The 19,379-nt window shown below is 38.8% G+C and overlaps 1 protein-coding gene across 1 annotated transcript in view; it reads right to left on the reverse strand.

Annotated features, from left to right (window-relative positions):
- Nucleotides 1–19,379, reverse strand: part of LOC122793921 (latent-transforming growth factor beta-binding protein 4-like) — a 2,484,519-nt gene that overhangs the window by 672,979 nt on the left and 1,792,161 nt on the right. The window contains exon 19 of the mRNA XM_044062009.1: nt 4,070–4,195. Coding sequence (XP_043917944.1) covers nt 4,070–4,195 — 126 coding nt within the window. The remainder of the gene's footprint in view (nt 1–4,069; nt 4,196–19,379) is intronic.

Genomic DNA, 19,379 nt, shown 5'->3' on the forward strand with positions numbered 1-19,379 from the left:
TGGGTGGAAACTCCCAGATATGCTCAGAATTAGTCCAAAAAGATACAAAAATCACTGAACCCACAGACATTGCCAACGTACTGGCAGACAGGTTCAGTGCAAACTTCAGGCCCCGCTCCGCGCCCAAAAGGAGAGATAACTATCCCAGCGGAGTGTAGCCTCCCAGACATCTCAAATGCGCACGTGAAAGCTGCTCTCTCTAAAGCTAAAAACACAGCATCAATGGGACCGGATGGTGTCCCCGGCTGTGTGCTACACGAACTCAATGAGGAACTAAACCCGCACATAAGGCAGCTGTTTAATCTTAGCCTTACCACAGGATGCATGCCCAAGGAGTGGCGACGGCAACTGTGGTCCCACTCCACAAAGGCAGTGCCTCTACGGACCCTGGTAATTACCGCCCCATAAGCTTAACAAGCCTGGTCTGCAAAGCTATGGAGAGGATCATAATGGAACTCATAAACAAAGACATAGGGGACTTGCAGACATTGGACCCGACCCAGTTTGGCTTTGTCAAGGGCAGATCATGCCTTTTGAACTTGGTCGACTTCTTCGAAACAGTCACCAAGGCCATTGATGAGGGAAAGGCAGTCCATACAGCCTACCTTGACCTTGCAAAAGCTTTCGACACAATACCCCACTCAGGTATTATAGAGAAACTTACCAGCTTAAATGTAAACCCATATGTCACAAGATGGGTTGCAAACTGGCTAAAGGACAGAACCCACAGGGTTAGAGTTGCTGGCACCATGTCAGACTCCAAGCCAGTCACAAGTGGTGTCCCACAGGGCTCAGTCCTTGGCCCCCTGTTGTTCGGCACCTACTTCTCAGAAGTACAGGCAAACATAGGAGGACTATGGCTGACAAAGTTTGCAGATGACTGCAAACTGGGCGCCATAGTGGAAAGTACATCGGACACAGATATCCTTCAGAGGGGTCTCACGGAAACTGATAGCTGGTGCCAGAGCCATGGCCTGAAGTTAAATGCCAAAAAATGTATAGTTATACCCTTCGGGAAAAACAAGGTAACCCCAAGCTACCATATAGGTGGCAATCCACTAAGCACAGAAGAGGTTATCAGGGACCTGGGGACCCAGGTTGACAGTGGCCTTTCTTTTGACACTCACATTGCTACAGTGGTTAGAAAGACCTTCTACATTGCCCACCTGATCATGAAGGATTCACATCCAGATCAAGTGAGGTCATTGTTCCCCTGTACTCTTCACTTATCAGACCAATGATAGAGTACAATGCCCCATTCGGGATGTATCTCACCCGACACCTGCAGCAATTGGAGAGACCCCAAAAGTTCCTCACCAAAAGGATAAAGGGACTCCAAAATCTGTCATATGCTGCCAGACTGAAGAAACTCCAGCTCTATTCAGTCGCATACCGTCTGCTCAGAGGTGACCTGTGCCTGACATACAAGGCCATGTCCAACCCGAATTAATGGACATGCTCCACCTCAAAAATCCAAATCTACCAGATCCACTAGAGCAAGCGACTTAAACCTTAGCACGGATATAAATAGGACATGCTGGAGGGATAGATTTGTCACCCAGAGACTCCCTATGCTGTGGAATAAAATCCTGGTCCATGTGAGGCAGAGCACCTCGCTGGCTCTGTTCAAGAGAAATCTTGACCGGTGGATGGGAGATCATAGGTTTACCCCAGGAATCATCTCTGTGTCACTGTTGGACAGAGGCACAACAAACTAATGGGCACAGTATTTTTTAACATAAGGGGTGGTGTAAGCCACAAAACTTTGGGCTAGGCTTATAAATGCCTTAGGCCAGATAGCCTAGTATAAACCTATGAACCTATGAACCTATGAACTAAAGTCACTCAATATACTATTACTACAGCCAGGTGTATACAACAACTATAGTCACTCAATATACTACTACAACAGCCAGCTGTATACAACAACTATAGTCACTCAATATACCACAACAACAGCCAGGTTTATGCAACAACTATAGTCACTCAATATACCACTACTATAGCCAGGTATACACAACAACTATAGTCACTCAATATACTGCTACTACAGTCAGGTGAATACAACAACCATAGTCGCTCAATAAACTACTAGTACAGCCAGGTGTAAACAAACAATATAGTCACTCAATATACCACTATTGCCAAGTGTATACAAGAACTATAGTCACTCAATATATCATTACTACTGCCAGGTGTATACAATAACTATAGTCACTCAGTATACTACTACTACAGCCAGGTGTATACAACAACTATAGTCACTCACTATAGTACTACTACTGCCAAGTGTATACAACAACTATAGTCACTCAATATTCTACTACTACAGCCAGGTGGATACAACAACTGTAGTCACCCAATATACTCCTACTACAGCCAGGTGTATAGAACACTATAGTCACTCAATATACGACTACTACAGACAGTCGTATACAACAACTAAAGTCACTCAATATACTACTACTACAGCCAGGTGTATACAACAAATATAGTTACTCAATATACTACTACTACAACCAGATGTATAAAACAAAAATAGGAACTCAATAAACTACTACTGCCAGGTGTATACAAGAAATATAGTCACTTAATATACTACTACTACAGCCAGGTGTATTCAGCACTGTAGTCAGTCAATATACTACTACTACAGCCAGGTGTATACAATAAATATAGTTACTTAATATACTATTACTACAGCCAGGTGTATACAACTATAGTCACTCAATATTCTACTACTACAGCCAGGTGTATACAACTGTAGTCACTCTATATGCTAGTTCTACTGCCAGGTGTATACAACAACTATAGTCACTCAATATACTACTATTACAGCCAGGTGTATAAAACAACTATAGCCACTCAATATACTACTACTACTACAACCAGGTGTATACAGCAACTATAGTCACTCACTATAGTACTACTACTGCCAGGTGTATACAATTACCACAGTCACTCAATATACTACTACTACAGCCAGGTGTATACAACAACTGTAGTCACTCAATATACTACTACTACAGCCAGGTGTATACAACAATTATAGTCACTCAATATACGACTATTGAAGCCAGGTGTATACAACTATAGTCAATCAATATACTACTACTACTGCCTGGTGTATCCAACAAATATAGTCATCCAATATACTACTACTAATGCCAGGTGTGTACATTAACTATAGTCACTCAATATATTACTACTACAGCTAGGTGTATACAACAACTATAGTCACTCAATATACTTCTACTACTGCTAGGTGTATACAGCAACTATAGTCACTCAATATACTACTACTGCCAGGTGTATTCAGCAACTATAATCACTCAATATACTACTAATACAACCAGGTGTATGCAACAACTGTAGGCACCCAATAGCCTACTACTACTATTGCCAGGTGTATACAACAACTATATTAACTCAATATACTACTACTACTACTACCAGGTGTATACAACAACTATAGTCACTCAATATACTACTACTACAGCCAGGTGTAAACAACAACAATAGTCGCTCAATATACTACTACTGCCAGGTGTATACAACAACTATAGTCACTCAATATACTATTACTACAGCCAGGTGTATTCAACAACTATAGTCATTCAATATACAACTACTACAGCCTGGTGTATGCGACAACTATAGTAACTCAATATACTTCTACTACAGCCAGGTGTATACAACTATAGTCACTCAGTATACAACTATTGTCACTCAATATACTACTACTACAGCCAGGTGTGTACAACAACTATAGTCAGTCAATATACTACTACTACTACAGCCCGGTGTATACAACTATATTAACTCAATATACTACTACTAAAGCCAGGTGTATAAAACAACTATAGTCACCCAATATGCGTCTGCTACTGCCAGGTGTATACAACTATAGTCACTCAATATTCTACTAATAGAGCCAGGTGTATACAAAAAAAGAAGCAATGTTACTGATACATTTTAAACAGCTCCAGTCAATTCCTTGTAGATGTAGATTAATGAAACAATTTTCCATCAACAGAAGAATATCGTACTAAAAATACAAATTCCTTACCAGCACAAGTTGTTGTTTGTGAGTCAAGTTGGAACCCTGACAGACATCGACAAATAAAACTTCCAGGTGTGTTTTCACATGCCCCATTGGTACAGGGACGAGGAGTCTGACGGCACTCATCAATATCTGCAGATAAAAAAATTAAGAATGTAAGCTACAGTTTTCATTATGTGTTTGTTGTTAAAAAAACACATCTATCATATAGTTTTAGAACTTCAGCATTTGCATCAGTGAAGTCTACTTGTATTAGTAAAGCTTTTACACATTTTCGCTCTTATTCCTCTAGACATTTTCATTGGTCTATAACTGTATAGGCAATACAGACTTCATCTGACATCATCTTATCAATTCATATTTCAGTACTTTAAGTTTTCAGTATTTTGGGATTCAATCTTTTGGTTTGTCATCAGTCTTCTGAAGTAGACCCATATCTATCTATCTATATATGTGTGTGTGTGTGTGTGTATTGTGTTGTACCAAGCTGTCTACTAATTTGTATAAAACATCCAGCATCAATTCCCAGAATACAAGAGCTTACAAACCTAAATCTCATTAAAGCGGTCTAATATAAGCATTCCTTAAACATTATTTGAAAAAGTTTCCCCAGTTTAATTGTACATAACATTCTGTTTTAACCTCTGTCTGTACCACAGAATGACATGTTATACAGTGCTGTGCTGACACATATCTGGAAAAGGAGTGCTAGCACAAATAACTCACCACATCTGGCCAGTCTGGAAGTGGACAGAGGGTTCAGACTGGAACTATACACTAACTATTAGAGATATGTTTGTGTCAGCTATGTGAAAAAAATGATAAAGTGCTCATTTATGCCCTGCTAAGTCATGTTTGACTGGTGAGACCAATAACTGGAAAAAAGTCTGCCCATCCTGAGAAGAGGAAGGTGCACTGGCCAGTTTTAAGACTGGCATCTGGTGGAGGCTAGATGAATAAGTAGCAGCACAATGGATATGACCAGTTCTCTGACCTGTACAGAATTACATAGCACTATAGTTGGGAGCTGGTGTGCATGTTAGAAAATGCACAAACAACAGTGGGTCTGGACTGAAGGCCTTACTTTGGTAGTAAATCCATCAGGTACTATGTTTAATGAGAAGGGAGTTGGGAATGTTTGAAAAAACTTTCTGATCCTGATAGATAAGGGCAATAATATGTGACAGAGTGAATGAACAGGCCAGTACCACTGGGACTGAATGTAATGGAGGCTACAGCAGGAGACAACCTAGAAAAAAACATATTTCAATCTTAAGCAATTAGGCATTAACCCATGCAAAATCTCAGATCCCCACCCTCAACTCACCAAATTGTATAGAGTTGACAGGGGAGGCAAAGAACTTGCATGAGTAAATATTTTTACAAATGTCCACATTTTTATAGAAGAGCCATCTATATACTTAATGAAATAATATAAGAATAATGACGCATGTCTTGTGATGGGGTTTATATTATGTGTTTAACAATTATTTTAGGTGAAAAGTGATAAGTTGTTTACAAAGCAGGCCTGACTGAAACTGTTTCTCATAACCTTGCAGAAGCTAGCTCTTAAATACAGTTACGTTTACACTGATCTTATCTCACTGTGGGCTTTTGTATTATATCGGTTTCAAATATTATGCTTTATACTTTTTCACTTTGAATTGTACACTGTAATTGTAATTGTTTTACTATTCTCTTCTGAGAGCACTGTACTCTGGCTCCCATTTCCTCTACTATTACTGTTACTGTTGTAAATGGTATGTTTCCTCACCTGTCATTGCACTATTATGTTATTAAGTAATGAATACATTAATGTTTTGGAGAAAAGGAAGTCAGTTTGAGGCAAGCACATTTTCAAAGGAAGTCTGGGATGTAAAACATTTCAAGTACACCTATGTGGTATCTTTGGCATTCAGGCATATTGATCCTTAGCTAGTACATTTTAAATTGTATTCCCAATTTAAAAAGTAAGCTAGTTTTCAACTTAAAATACTTCCCTCCTGATTTCATTTTCTCTGAATTGAACATTCTACAAATAGAAACTTTTAAGGTATAAAGCTGTGCACACTGTTTTACTTACTGTTGCTGTGTTTGTGAAATTTTGATAACTTATTAAAGCATATGAAACATTTAAGGTAATGTGACTTTATTCCACAATATGGTAACCACTATTTTGGTGATAAGGTCTACTAAATTAAACGGTTTAAAGAATTACAACATTTCTCCAAAGTAGTGAGAGGAAGAGTAGAAAATCCTTTTGTAAACCTTGGAAAGGACTTATGCGGATGTACTAAGCTAATTACAAACTGTTTATCTTAACAGAGAAGCTAGAAAGCCAAATTTGCATTTTGTACTAGGAAGCTTAATAAACGTGGCTAAAGCTGAGAAAATTATCCTAATACTGTGGTAAAGGTTGAGCCTGGAAGATATTACCTTCTGTCTCAGATCTAGGAAAAAGCTTTTAACTCCCTCCCAGTAGATAGATTAATACTCCTGACATTACTTTATATTCTCACTCCAACTATCTAATAAATAAAAAAAGGGTTTGTTGCCATCGATATGAACTTTTCCACTATCTCCATTACCAACTTGGTGTATATGGGCATCCTGAGGCTATGTAGAAATTGCCTCATGTTTACTGACAATCAATTAATTCTCAAACACACTGATATGGTATGTGTAAGATATATTTACACAATGTCACTAAAGGCAAAGCTCTCACATAAAAGCACTCCTAATATCAATAAGGGTTCCAGTAGTACTTAAGTTGCACTCATCACACAAAATTCAAATCAGACATATAGTCCCATATATGCTGAGGCATTTAAATGCAACCTTCCTAAACCACAAAGACCTCCTAGATGAACTACACATAACAAACACCATCAGCAACCCCAAATGTACTCTTTCAAAGCAACACCACATCAACACATACACTAACATCTCATGGGGCCTCTACATCTAAACTGATAAGGCAAGCCACCACACAATCCAACATTCTGGTCACTGGAGACTCCATTGTGAAACACACTGATGTCCCTAGTAACTCTCTTCAAGCTTGAGAATGCTGATGTCTGTGTGGTCATTGAAACATGGTTTAAAGCACACCAAATGTGCAAGGTTATAATGCTTTCCACACATTTAGAAGAGCTACTACAGAGAAAGAGACTAAAAAGTGGAGGTGTCTCAATTTTACATCAGAAATAAATATACCTCAAGGCTGGTCAAGCAGGACAACATTTGAGCGACTCCACTGTGACGTCCCTGCATTGGCCCAGTAATCAAGGAACCTCAATCCTCACCACTGGCAACAGTGAGGGATGTACACAATGGGAAGATTACAAGTACACAAACAGTAAAGTGCAATTACCCTTCAGAGCACACAGAGATCACAGTCAGTCTGGGGATGGTTTCTCCCTCTCTCTCTCCAGATCCCTAATAAGGCTCCCCACTGGCACAGCTAATGGTCACAATAACAAAAATAATATAATAAAAATAATAAAAATGCCATGAGCAGAAGATGATCCATTCAGTTCACAAGGCATGGAGACCCATAAGGTGCTATTATTAATGCAGACTTCAGAGTCAAATATTATTGTAATAATTGTATTAACAAATAGGTAATTATAAGATGTTCCCATTGACTTAATATAAGATGTACCCATTGACTTAATAATACTGCGGTGGTGGTGCTGCAGTAGCATTGTCACCTGACAGTAAGACGTTTTCCTGTTCGATTCTCAGCTAGAGTGTCTTCTATGTGGAGACATGCATGAATGGGCATACCTTCGTTGAAGGTTGTGCGTCAGGGCTGGCAACTCAGCACATGAAAATCTACTACCAATCATTAGCGAACCAGAGTTCTGCTGTGGTGACCCCATAACCGGGAAAAGCCAAAAGACTCAGCAACTACCCAATGACTTAATAACAGAAGGCTATGTATGTAGTTAAATAAAATACCAAGTCTATTTTGCTGGCTGGTATCATCAACAGAAATATTTGACAATACAAGAAGTAGATGTATTATTTACTTCAGGGATAAGGGAATTAGGCATTGTAATAGCATTCAAGAGTCAGTATAAATGAAAAACAAGATCAAGGTTCAGTTTCATTGTTTATATTCTGAGGTTATTATTAAACAGTTGGTGAGGATGTCTTGCATGCGTAATGTGAATTAAGAGTGCAAAAAAACAATAGAAGGTCAGTGGATAAGTATTTTCAGTTAAGTGTTCTTTCCGGTAGTCTGAAAAAACTGTTTTGGGGTACTGGCCGCTTGTACTGCAAACACACTGAGGAAGTCCGCTATTAGAAGTAGGGAGGGTGGTCGAGTTTTCTGAGGTTAAGGATGCTATTGATGGATGAGCTCATGATCAGGCACAGGATTTTGCATGCTTTCAGGCGTATTTTATTTTATTTTATTTTACATTTGTTGACCGGGCTAGTCCAATTGGATACATGTCCATTTTCAGTGGAGGCCCGGGGAGAAATCTCCACATTCCATAAAAAAGATCACGATAACATAAGTACATTACTAAGATTTAACAAATTTAACTAGTAAATACATTTTAGCTAAGAGAATACTAGTAAATACATTTTAGCTTAAGAGTAAGGAAAAAGTATTCTAAGCTAACAAATCATGTGTGGATATACATACAACCAGAAACAGTAGGTAAGTAACATTGAGCACTATTTGAACTTTCAGATGGATTTACAGACAAATATGTCAATAGAAAAGGAATAGCTAGTTTTGTGTGAGTGAGATGAAAAGGGTCAAGAGACAGTGGAGGAAGTTAGTATGGGTTTGCACAGGGGCATAGCCAGTGTGATTTAAGATATGGTTTGAGCTTGGATTTAAATAGGGTAGCAGAAGGTAGGGAGGTAAGATCAGTAGGGAGGGAGTTCCAGGTTTTACCCACCGTGTTAGAGAATAAAGAATCTCCAGCCAGGTTGTTGGTTTTACATATCTTTACCATTATTTTGTTTGAAGAGCACAGTGTTTTCAGGTTATTGTAGGGGGTGATTAGATTGATTAGTATTGGAGTAAATGTAGGATGGAACAGTATCTTATATGCAATAGTTAGCTGGTTTGATAGGATAAAATTTGGCAATTCTAACCACCCTAGTTGATTAAGATTGTTACAATGATGGGTTCTATAGGTAGAACCAGTTGCAAATCTGGCAATATTATTGTAGGAGCTAGCCAGCTTGTTCAGATTGCTTTTGCATAGTTTGGTATAGATTGGGGAAGCATATGGCAGGGTTGAGATAAGGTGGGTCTGGGCAATAGTGGTCCTTGCTAATGGGGTAAGAAAGGGTTTGATCCTATAAAGGGAGCCTAGTTTTTTGTTTACTGTTTTTATAGTGTTGTTACTATGTGGCTCAAAGGTGAGGTGGTTGTCGATTAGTACTCCAAGTAGTTTTGTAGTAGAGTCTGGAGATATGATTGTACCATTGCTAGATGTGATTGTGAAATGTAGTGGGGGAGGGACTATGCGGGTGGGAGTAAATAGTAGCATTTTTGTTTTTTTGGATTCAGGATGAGACATCATTGAAGGAGCCAATTCTCTACTGTGTTAAACGTGTCTTGGGTTAGGGAATGCAGTTGTGAAAGTGAGGAGGCTGAGCATATTAGTGTAGAGTCATCCGCATATTGTATACAGTTGGCTTGAGGTACAGCAGTGTGTAGGTCATTAGTAAAAATAGAAAAAAGGAGAGGACCCAATATGGAGCCCTGAGGGACTCCAAGGGCGATTGGTAAGTGGGAAGACAAGTTGTTTTCCCATAATACAGCCTTTTGCCTATTTAGATAGGATCTGAACCATTGAATAGCAAGTGGATCCAGTGAGAAGTTGCCAAGTATGTTTATGAGTAGCTAGTGGTTGACCATGTCAAAGGCTTTTGACAGATCAATGAAGAGGGCTGAGGAGAGAGTGTTACTATTATGGTTTCAATTAATGACATCAGTGAAGGAAAGAAGAGCAGAAGAGGTGCTGTGAAATGGTCTAAATCCATGTTGGCAGGTAGCTAGTAGGTTGTTTGCTAGGAGGTGGTTTAATAGTTGCTTATGAATGCACTTCTTCATGATTTTAGCCAGAGGGGATAATATAGCTATAGGCCTATAGTTAGAAAAGTCTTTGGAATTACCACCTTTATGCAGGGGGATAACATGTGAGATTTTCCAAATAGTTGGAATAGTTCTGTTATTGAGGAAGGATATGGGTAGGCTATAGCCTTGGCTGCTCTTTGCAGGTATTCTCCAGGTAATAGATCAGCAGAGAGGGTGGTGGGTTTAAGTTTTTTGATTACGGTGCAGACAAAGGATGTAGGAATGGGTTGGAATTGAAATATTGAGGGGGCTATTAGGGATAATATTAGAAGGAGATGCAGTGTTAGTGGATAGCTGATTGGCCAAAGACTGAATGGTGTCTGTGAAGAAAGTGTTAAAAGAATTGGCAATTTGGTTGGGGCTAAGGAGATTGGAGCCTGAGGGGGTGGGTGTGACTGAGTGACCTGGGTGCAGGAGTTTATTTATACCTGACCAGAATTTTTGAGGTTTGTTTTGGTTGGTCTGTTGGAGTTGGCAGTAATAGTTTCTTTTATCTGACAATATAGCTTTTTTGGTTTCATTTCTTAGTTGTTTAAATATTAGTTGATCTGCCAGGTTTTTGGTTGTATGCCAGGTAGCCCATTGTTTGTTTCTATGGAGGATTTTTTGTTTGGTAATTTTGGTGAGCCAAGGGGCTAGTTTATACCTAGTTCTTACTATTCGAATTGGGGCATGGTAGTCTATAATGGTTGAAAATTTAGAGTTAAAGCATTTAACGGCATTGTCTAATGGAAGGTGTTTCAGGGGTGACCAGTCACAAGCTACAAGTTCTTTTTGAAAGCTGTTAGTGTTATAATTTTTATTACATCTTATCTTCTTATATATGGTTGGGTTTGGCATATCAGTCTTATACCTGATTAAGAAGATGAGTGAGTGGTCACATATCTTCTGGAAGGGTCCCTACTTTATAAGATTGGTTTTGACTGTTTGTAAGAATCCAATCTAGGATGCTGTTGTTATTATGTTTATTGGTTCTAGTGGGGAGTGTAATGCTTTGTATAAAACCATGTAGGTTGATGTGTAAAGAGGGCTGTTCAGATGTGCAAGACATCCAGTTTGTATTAAAGTCACCAAGTATTATGGTTTCTTGTGGGTAGGTGGTGGACAGCCAACTTAGGATAGCTTCTAAGGAAGTGATATTGTTGCCTGGGGGAAGGTAAATTCAGATTATATAGATGGATTTACATTTGTTAAGTTGAAATTTAGAGATAAGAATTTCAGCATTGCTAGTTAGGGGAGGTTTAGAATCAATGGAAGTGATTTGTAATTCAGATTTATACAGGATAGCTACCCCTCCTCCTTTCTTAGAGTTACGGCCCAGTCTCAAGATGCTATAGCCAGGGGGAATAACTGTAATATCCAGTATGGTTGATTTGAGCCATGTTTCAGAGAGGCAGAGGATGTCAAATGAATGTACATCTATGAGTGCATGTAGGTGAGCAACTTTATTGTTTATGCTATGAATATCGAGATGGGCTATCAGGAGAGAGTTAGAGGGTCTGTTGACCAGGTCAGAATTAGTAGCATTTGGTGTGCTAGGCTTGATGGAAGTGGAAGAATTTGAGCCAGGGTTTGGGTGTGTATATCACCATCAATTAGGGAGTGGACTTTTATTGCAAGAGATAGTTAGTCCTTTACATGTTAGGTTATGGTATTTTTTAGTTCTAGTGCTATAGTATGTGATGTGAGTGAGCCTATGAAATTTGGATAATAAATAATTTGGTGGATAGGATGTATAGTTGTGGCTATGAGGGATGATGAATGTTGGTGTAGAGGTTTGTTTCATGGGGTTGTGAAAGTGTACGTGGCTGAGGTGTTCATAGGATGTACGTATATAGGGTACAGCTAAAATAGAAGTGATAGTAGAAATAAGGGTTTAATGTGTATGTATGTAGTGTTAGGTGACATTGTAAGTTGTAGTGTGTAGGTAATTATATAAGGATGGGTGTTAATAGAGATTGAATGGTGGGAGGTAGGATTTAGCATTTTAAAGGGTTGGTCTATGTGATTGCTTGAATTGCAGGGGGTGTGGTCAGTGTGTATATATGTAGAAGCACTGGGGATTGGGTGAGATTTGGGGGCAGGGTAGGGGAGAGGAGTGAGCCCACAGGGCGAACGGAGCAAGTAGAGCCACAGAAGGAGTGAACCCTAGGAGAACAATCAGTGGAGAGCTGTTTGTTATGGTAAGTGAAAGGTGGAAAGGGTGTGAGATGGTAGTCTTGATAGTAGGGATGGAGGGGGTATAGTTGGCTGATACAGAGTAAGAGGATATAGGGAAAGTGGAAGACTATAGCTCTGCAAGCTTAAGATACTAAGTTCCTGAGAGAAGAGTTTCAAGACAGAAGGATAATTCAGGACAAAGGCTCAACCTAGTGGCCAATGTCAAATTGGTTACAGGAGTTCCCTTTAGTAGGTAGTAGGTATTGGAACTGGAATTAGAGGAGAAGGCAGTAAATTGTGTATTAACAAAGGTATAGGAGAGAAAGAGGGATAGGAATGAGAAAAGGGTGATAGTAGCTGCTGTACGCCCTAGCAGGGGATTATGCTTTAAGAGCTACAATAAGTTATACAATGTAACTTCTGTTGACAGAATTTGTACAACACATACTTTCTTCAGTTTTCTTATTCTTCAGGGGCTGATTCACAGGGTGAGAGAAGAGGCAATTCCTTGGTGTGGGGTGAAGACGGCAGTAGGTGATAAGAGGTTGCTGGCCAACAGGGCAGGGTAGGTCCACAGTTATAGTGCCTTACGAGCAGGTAGGGCAAATAAAAGGTGAGCACCGAAGCTGGGGATGCACAGCAGCCAAGGGGTTAGACCAGACCAGATTTGCCACTGAAGTTCTTTTTTTTTCCTGGAGGTCATTGGTGTAGCCCTAGTAATCTTTAGGTGGGATTTTGCCAATGATAGCCAGGCTGTTCTTTTGTGTGTTTTGCCAGAGTGCTATTAAGGATTTTATACTGGCGATCACTGAGGTGCCTAAATTTCATTGTCTTTCTAAACAAGCAGTTTATATTGCTAAGTGCCAGGTGTGTGAAGGATTTTTACATTGGGAGGACAAAAAGGGCATTTAAGGAAAGAATTTACCAGCATTTATATGAAATTAGGAAGAAGGATAGGAATAATGCCATATAAGTTTAGTGTTATTGATCAATGTGACTTAGGTCCCAGGGATAGACCTATGGAAGAGTTTTTAGATTATTTAGAGTATCAGTGTATAGTTCATACCAATCCCCTGGATTGAATGAACAAATATCTGTAAGCAGTGTATTGAAACTGAAAGCAAGTTTTATGTTGTGATGAATTATTTTTATCTTGTGATGAATTATTTTCATTTTTATGAATCAAAATGTTGACTGCAAATTTTATGTGTTGCAAAATGTCCATTTGTGATAGTAAACAGCATCTTTTTTATTTTTTGTCATTTTTTGGCCTTGGTTGGTTTTATATGTGTGAGTTTTTATGTATGGGATTTTATATCCAAGTGTAATTTACTTTAAGGGGTTAATTGGTTTTAACTAATGTTAAATGTACTGGATAAAAGGTGGGTTGTGTATTGAATCTAGTATTCTGAAGAATTACACAATACCGGGACGAAAGCGCTTAATTTTCAATAAATACTGAAGATTAGAGAAATATTAATCTCATGATAGCTGAGCAAGAAACGCTTGCATCTGTACTCTTTACAAAAATAAATTGTCTTGGCAGCATTTTTGAAAATAACTACATGACTAGATTAGGACACAGTGCAGTAATACACTCTTCCCATTCAAGGTAGAACATATAAAATGATTTTGTCTATAACAGATTATGTAAACAAGAAAGGCAGGATTGCATCCTTTAAGACAGTATAAATACCTTGTGCCCAGTTGAAATCCTTGTCAGTTACATGGAAAATAAACGGCACTGACCCAACTGTCATGCTTTGTTTGATTGTCATTTAACTGCTTTCCTCATAGATGCAGTGCTTGTATATACTTGTACAGAAGCATCACTGGCAAGCCATCTTGATCTTTACAATGAATGTGGATATCAGAGGAAAGAAGAGAAGGCATATAAAAACATTCATGTTCATGGAAAGGAAATTACATCTGTTTTCCAGGTTTTTTGCAAAGTGTCCTGGAACAGATCTGGTTTAGATGTCTGTTTAGATATGAGACCAATAGATCTACTTGGGGAACTTTCCACATGTGGATAATCTCATTGAAGACCATCTGACTAAAATATCTGCTACTGTGTTCCCAAGCAATCGCGGCTAGTCTCCACAGGGGTGTGTGACTTTGTTTCTCCTTGTTTGTTTATATATCACACCACTGTGAGGCTGTCTACAACTTAGAGATTTAATAGCCATAATCTTCACATTTATATGCTTATCAATTAGTTCCTACATGCACTGAACATGGATGCTTTGTTTGGCTACTACCCCATGTAAAGCCCAATGCATCTGTCATGACTGACTCAGCAAGATGATTGGAGGGGAGGAAGGCCTGACTTTAGCAAGATCTTATTGGCCCAACATAGTTGTTAACGCTGGAAAAAACTGAGCACTGAAATTTCATAGGATAAGGATTAAAGATCCTAGATCCATTGTTTTCCCACATGTGTAGTCTGGAAAATGGTACCATTAGGATAGATGACGCCATCTAATCCAGAATTTTGAGGAAAGCTTTTGCTGTGGACATGTTTTGATGGGCTAGATCCAGAAAGTGAAGCTGAAACATGACACCTTGTCTGGAGAGAGGTGAGCAGTGGATAGAGAGGTGTCTAATAATCACTAATCAATGAGAGGGGTTTATATAATTTCAGATTTAGTTTGAAACACTGGCTGCTGAAAAACTAAATAGTGAATTTAAGAGCTGCTAGGGTGTCTTGCTCAGAGGGAACTGAATTGAGTAAAATATGGATGTCCTAAAGCCTGTAAAGGGATATGACTGGGATTAGGCATTTTGTAGGGACCAAAAGTAAGTTGTTTAGCTTTGAAAGGTCCAAAATTGTTCTCCATGTTACTTCTTTTCTGTGAGCCAGGAACATTGATTTTGGAGATGGGGGGCGGGTCTTGAAATATAAGTGATACCCAATGCAGTGTGCAACCATTCTGGATTATTTTTTTTACAACTCATGCATCTGTAGTTATTAGTTTCCATAATGAAAGCAGTGGGAGAGACTGTCCACAATTTGGGAAGGATAGCTGGGGAGGGGGGGGGGGGTAAGAAAGAGAAATAGGTAACCACTGATTTTTTTTCAAATCAAAGTCCTTGAGATCAGTCTCCCTTCTTTTTTGAATCTCCTCACCAATTTTTCTTGTATTGTTGTTAGACACACTTTTGTTGAAATAAAAATGGGCTAGAGGAAGAAGGATAACATCTATGGTATTTTTTATAGAAAACAAAAAAAGTTGCCTGATCCCTTTCATCAGCTTTCTCCTTTATTACTGCTTCTTTAATACTTTAGCTGGAAAATTCCCAAACAAATGGTCCCCATACAGAGAAGTATTCAAGAGATGAGCTTTAGCATCATAAAGTAATTCAAGCATCCACTGCACAATGAAGCACTTAATATCATGTGAGGCAAAGTTTAACATGTCCGACGAAGACTTCATGTCAAAGTTTGACAAAGATGTTAATGTTTGTTGCATACTAGCAAAAATAGCCATAGGCATATTTGGTTAGATGCAAATTAGCAAAAATAGCAGAAGATATTTGGAAATGTGCAATTATTAAAGTGGAAGATGTATAGACTTTTTTTCCAGATGTATTAAATGAATGCGTTGCCATTTGGTACAGAACATGCCTTAAAAGATTTGTTTGTATCAGTGGAAGAATTAGCTGGGTCTGCCACTAGGTTTTTATAAAGGAATTTATGCAAGTCAGACATCCTATAATATCTGACGCACGTCCTGGGGAAGGGTTTGGAAATCTAGGGAAACAGAAGCACAAACAAAGGCATTCTCTAAGGTTTTAAAACATACTAAATCCATATTCAACAGCTCACAATATTTCTTTTCAGATTGTCTCCCCTGTTTACCCTACCATTTGACATATTCTTTCATTTTAGAAATGTAATCCATAAATGAAACTCCTTCATTGGATAAATCTGAATAGAGGGTGTCTTCAGTTTCATACTCATGAGAAACAGGGGCTGATAACTGTGAGATGCACTTCAGACACTAAACATCCAATTCATAAAAATTATTCTAAGGAAAGGGGCATCTCTTTCTCTTAAATGGGGAAGAAATTGGAAGACAAGCTTCAGATACTGTGCATGTAATGAGTTAGTTGATTTTAAAAATTCCCTAAACAGTAATTTGTTATAAATGGTAGGTAAGCAAATGGTTATAACTAAGGAAATTATTCTTCTGAGTCTGGATGTATAATCTGAATTGTTTAGACATAGTAATGCCTTACTACCTTTATTACTATTGACTTTTAGAAAAGAAAAAGCAATTACTAGAAAATGGAAATTAAAATCTAAACCGAATGTAATTGATGTACTTGACATTTTAATGGAGATAAAAGGATGTCAAAGTAGCATCTTTAAAAAGAGAAACAAATTACATAAAAAAATGGAATTTGTGGGAACAATAAATGCAGGACAATGTTCAGTAAGAGGAGTGAGGTTTAAGAGAAGACAGAAATCGAGCAATTTGTGTGTTGGAGTGAATAATAATTGCTAAAAAGAAAACATGTATACTGCATAAAATAAACCGTTACCATGGTTTGCTTTCTTTATTATTGTATGTGTACATAATATCATTGTTTAAAATGCAATATAATAAAGACATTTAAAAGAAAAAAAAATTCTGGACAAAGTCAGAAGTACTGGAGGACACAGTCCCAAAAACAGGGAAATTTTTTTAAAAATTACTCTACATGCATGTTCAGAATATTAAGCATGAAACTCTAATATATGGCAGTATTAATTTTCTGTAGTCTTCAGCGATTTATCCACACATGGAGACAGAGCAAAAATGCAAAGCAAAAGTCAAAAGGGCGCTTGCGAGTTATGGGTCATAAATTAAAACATTAGATTTAAGTTTGACTAGACTGAGAATATGAGTATTTAAAAAGTACTGTATTTCAAGTTGTTTCTATAGTCATTTAAAACAAACAGATTAAGAAACTCACCATAATTATCTGTCTACATTAAATATGAATGTAGATTATAGAAACTTGGCAGCGATAGGCGACTTCAATAATCCTACCATTGACTGGCAAGTAAATTAAGGAGGAAATAATTATGAAAGAGAATTTACTGAGATTTTCATGTATTGTATTACACAATTAATTTTGGAACCGACTTGAAGTAATAATATCCTAGAATTGTTAAATACAGATAAACTGATATAATTAAAAATATTTGGATTTCTCCTCCTATAAATATATCCGATCATTTGTCTTTCTCAGTCAAAATAGTTGCTAAGGGTAACCCAGAAGTCTGGACCAAACAGCAGAATTGTGGTCTAATTGCTTATTTTCACTTAAAGAATATTTTGCTATCTTTGGATTGGGTAGAGATAGCTGATTCGGTCTGTTAGTAGGGGTTATGCTATTTAACAGTGTAGCTGGGACAGCTTGCTATAGAACAGTAAATTCCAAAAATAAATTCTAAATATAGGTTCATAGGTTCATACTAGGCTATCTGCCCTAGGGCATTTATAAGCCTAGCCAGAGTGTATTTGGCTTTCGCCACCCATTTTGAATTAATTTTGCTATGCCCTTTTTCGAGGGTAGTATACTGTGCCTCTAACAGTGACACAGAAGTGATACCCGGGGTAAACCTACGATCTCCCATCCACTCATCAAGATTCCTCTTGAAGAGAGTCAATGAGGGACTCTACTTATCCTGGACTGGGATTTTATTCCAGAGTGAAGGGAGCCTCTGGGTTATGAATCTGTCCCGCCAGCATGTCCTATTTATTTCAGTGCTGAGGTTCAAGTCTCTCGAGCGCGTAGCTCGATGGGATTTGGATTTTCTGAGGTGCAGCATGTCCATTAATTCCGGGTTGGACATAGCTTTATACGTCAGGCACAGATCGCCTCTGAGCAGGCGGTATGCCACTGAGTAGAGTTGGAGTTTCTTTAACCGGGCAGCATATGGCATCTGTTTGAGCAATTTGATCCTCTTGGTGAGGTACTTTTGGGGTCTTTCCAGTTGCTGCAAAAAGGGGCTTTGTACTCAATTATGGGCCTGATGAGGGATGAGTAAAGAGGCACGATGACCTCCCCTGATCTAAATGTGAATCCCTTCATGATTAGGTGGGCTATATAAAATGTTTTTCTAACCACTTTGGCCACGTGGTTGTCAAATGAGAGATTGCTATCAACTTGGGTTCCCAGGTCCCTAATTACTTCTTCTGTACTTAATGGATTACCACCTATGTGGTAATTTGTGGGCACTTTGTTTTTGCCAAAGGGGATGACTATACACTTTTTGGCGTTTAGCTTGAGGCCATGGCTCTGGCAGCAGTTGTCTGTTTCTATGAGGCCTTTTTGGAGGATGCTTGTGTCAGCTGGAGAGTTGATTATGGCGCCCAGTTTGCAGTCATCTGCAAACTTGGTCAGCCACAGTCCTTCCGTGTTGGCCTGTACCTCAGAGAAATACATACCGAACAAGAGAGGTCCCAGGACTGAGCCTTGTGGGATGCCACTTGTAACTGGTTTGGAGTCTGACATGGCTCCAGCAATTCTAACCATGTGGGTTCTGTCCTTGAGCCAGTTTGCAACCCATCTAGTGACATAGGAGTTTATATTTAAGCTGTTGAGCTTATCTATAATGCCCGAGTGGGGTATTGTATCGAAGGCTTTTGCGAGGTCCAGGTAAGCTGTGTGGACCACCTTCCCCTTGTCAATGGCCTTGGTGACTGTTTCAAAGAAATCAACCAGGTTTAAGAGGCAGGATCTGCCCTTAAAGCCAAACTGGGTAGGATCTGGTGTCTGTAGGTCCCCAATATCTTTATTTATGAGGTCCATGATGATCCTTTCCATAGCTTTGCAGACCAAGCTAGTCAGGCTTATGGGGTGATAGTTTCCAGGATCCTTTGAGGCACCACCTTTGTGGAGAGGGACCACTGTTGCTGTACGCCACTCTTTGGGTACATATCCTCTAGTAAGGCTGAGACTGAACAGTAGTTTTATGTTTGGGTTTAGCTCTTCATGGAGTTCATGTAGGACGCAGCCTGGGACACCGTCTGGTCCCATGCTAGGTAGCAG

Source organism: Protopterus annectens, chromosome 1.part0 (genome assembly GCF_019279795.1).
Source record: "Protopterus annectens isolate FY-2018-M chromosome 1.part0, PAN1.0, whole genome shotgun sequence".
NCBI classification, from domain to species: Eukaryota; Metazoa; Chordata; order Ceratodontiformes; family Protopteridae; genus Protopterus; species Protopterus annectens.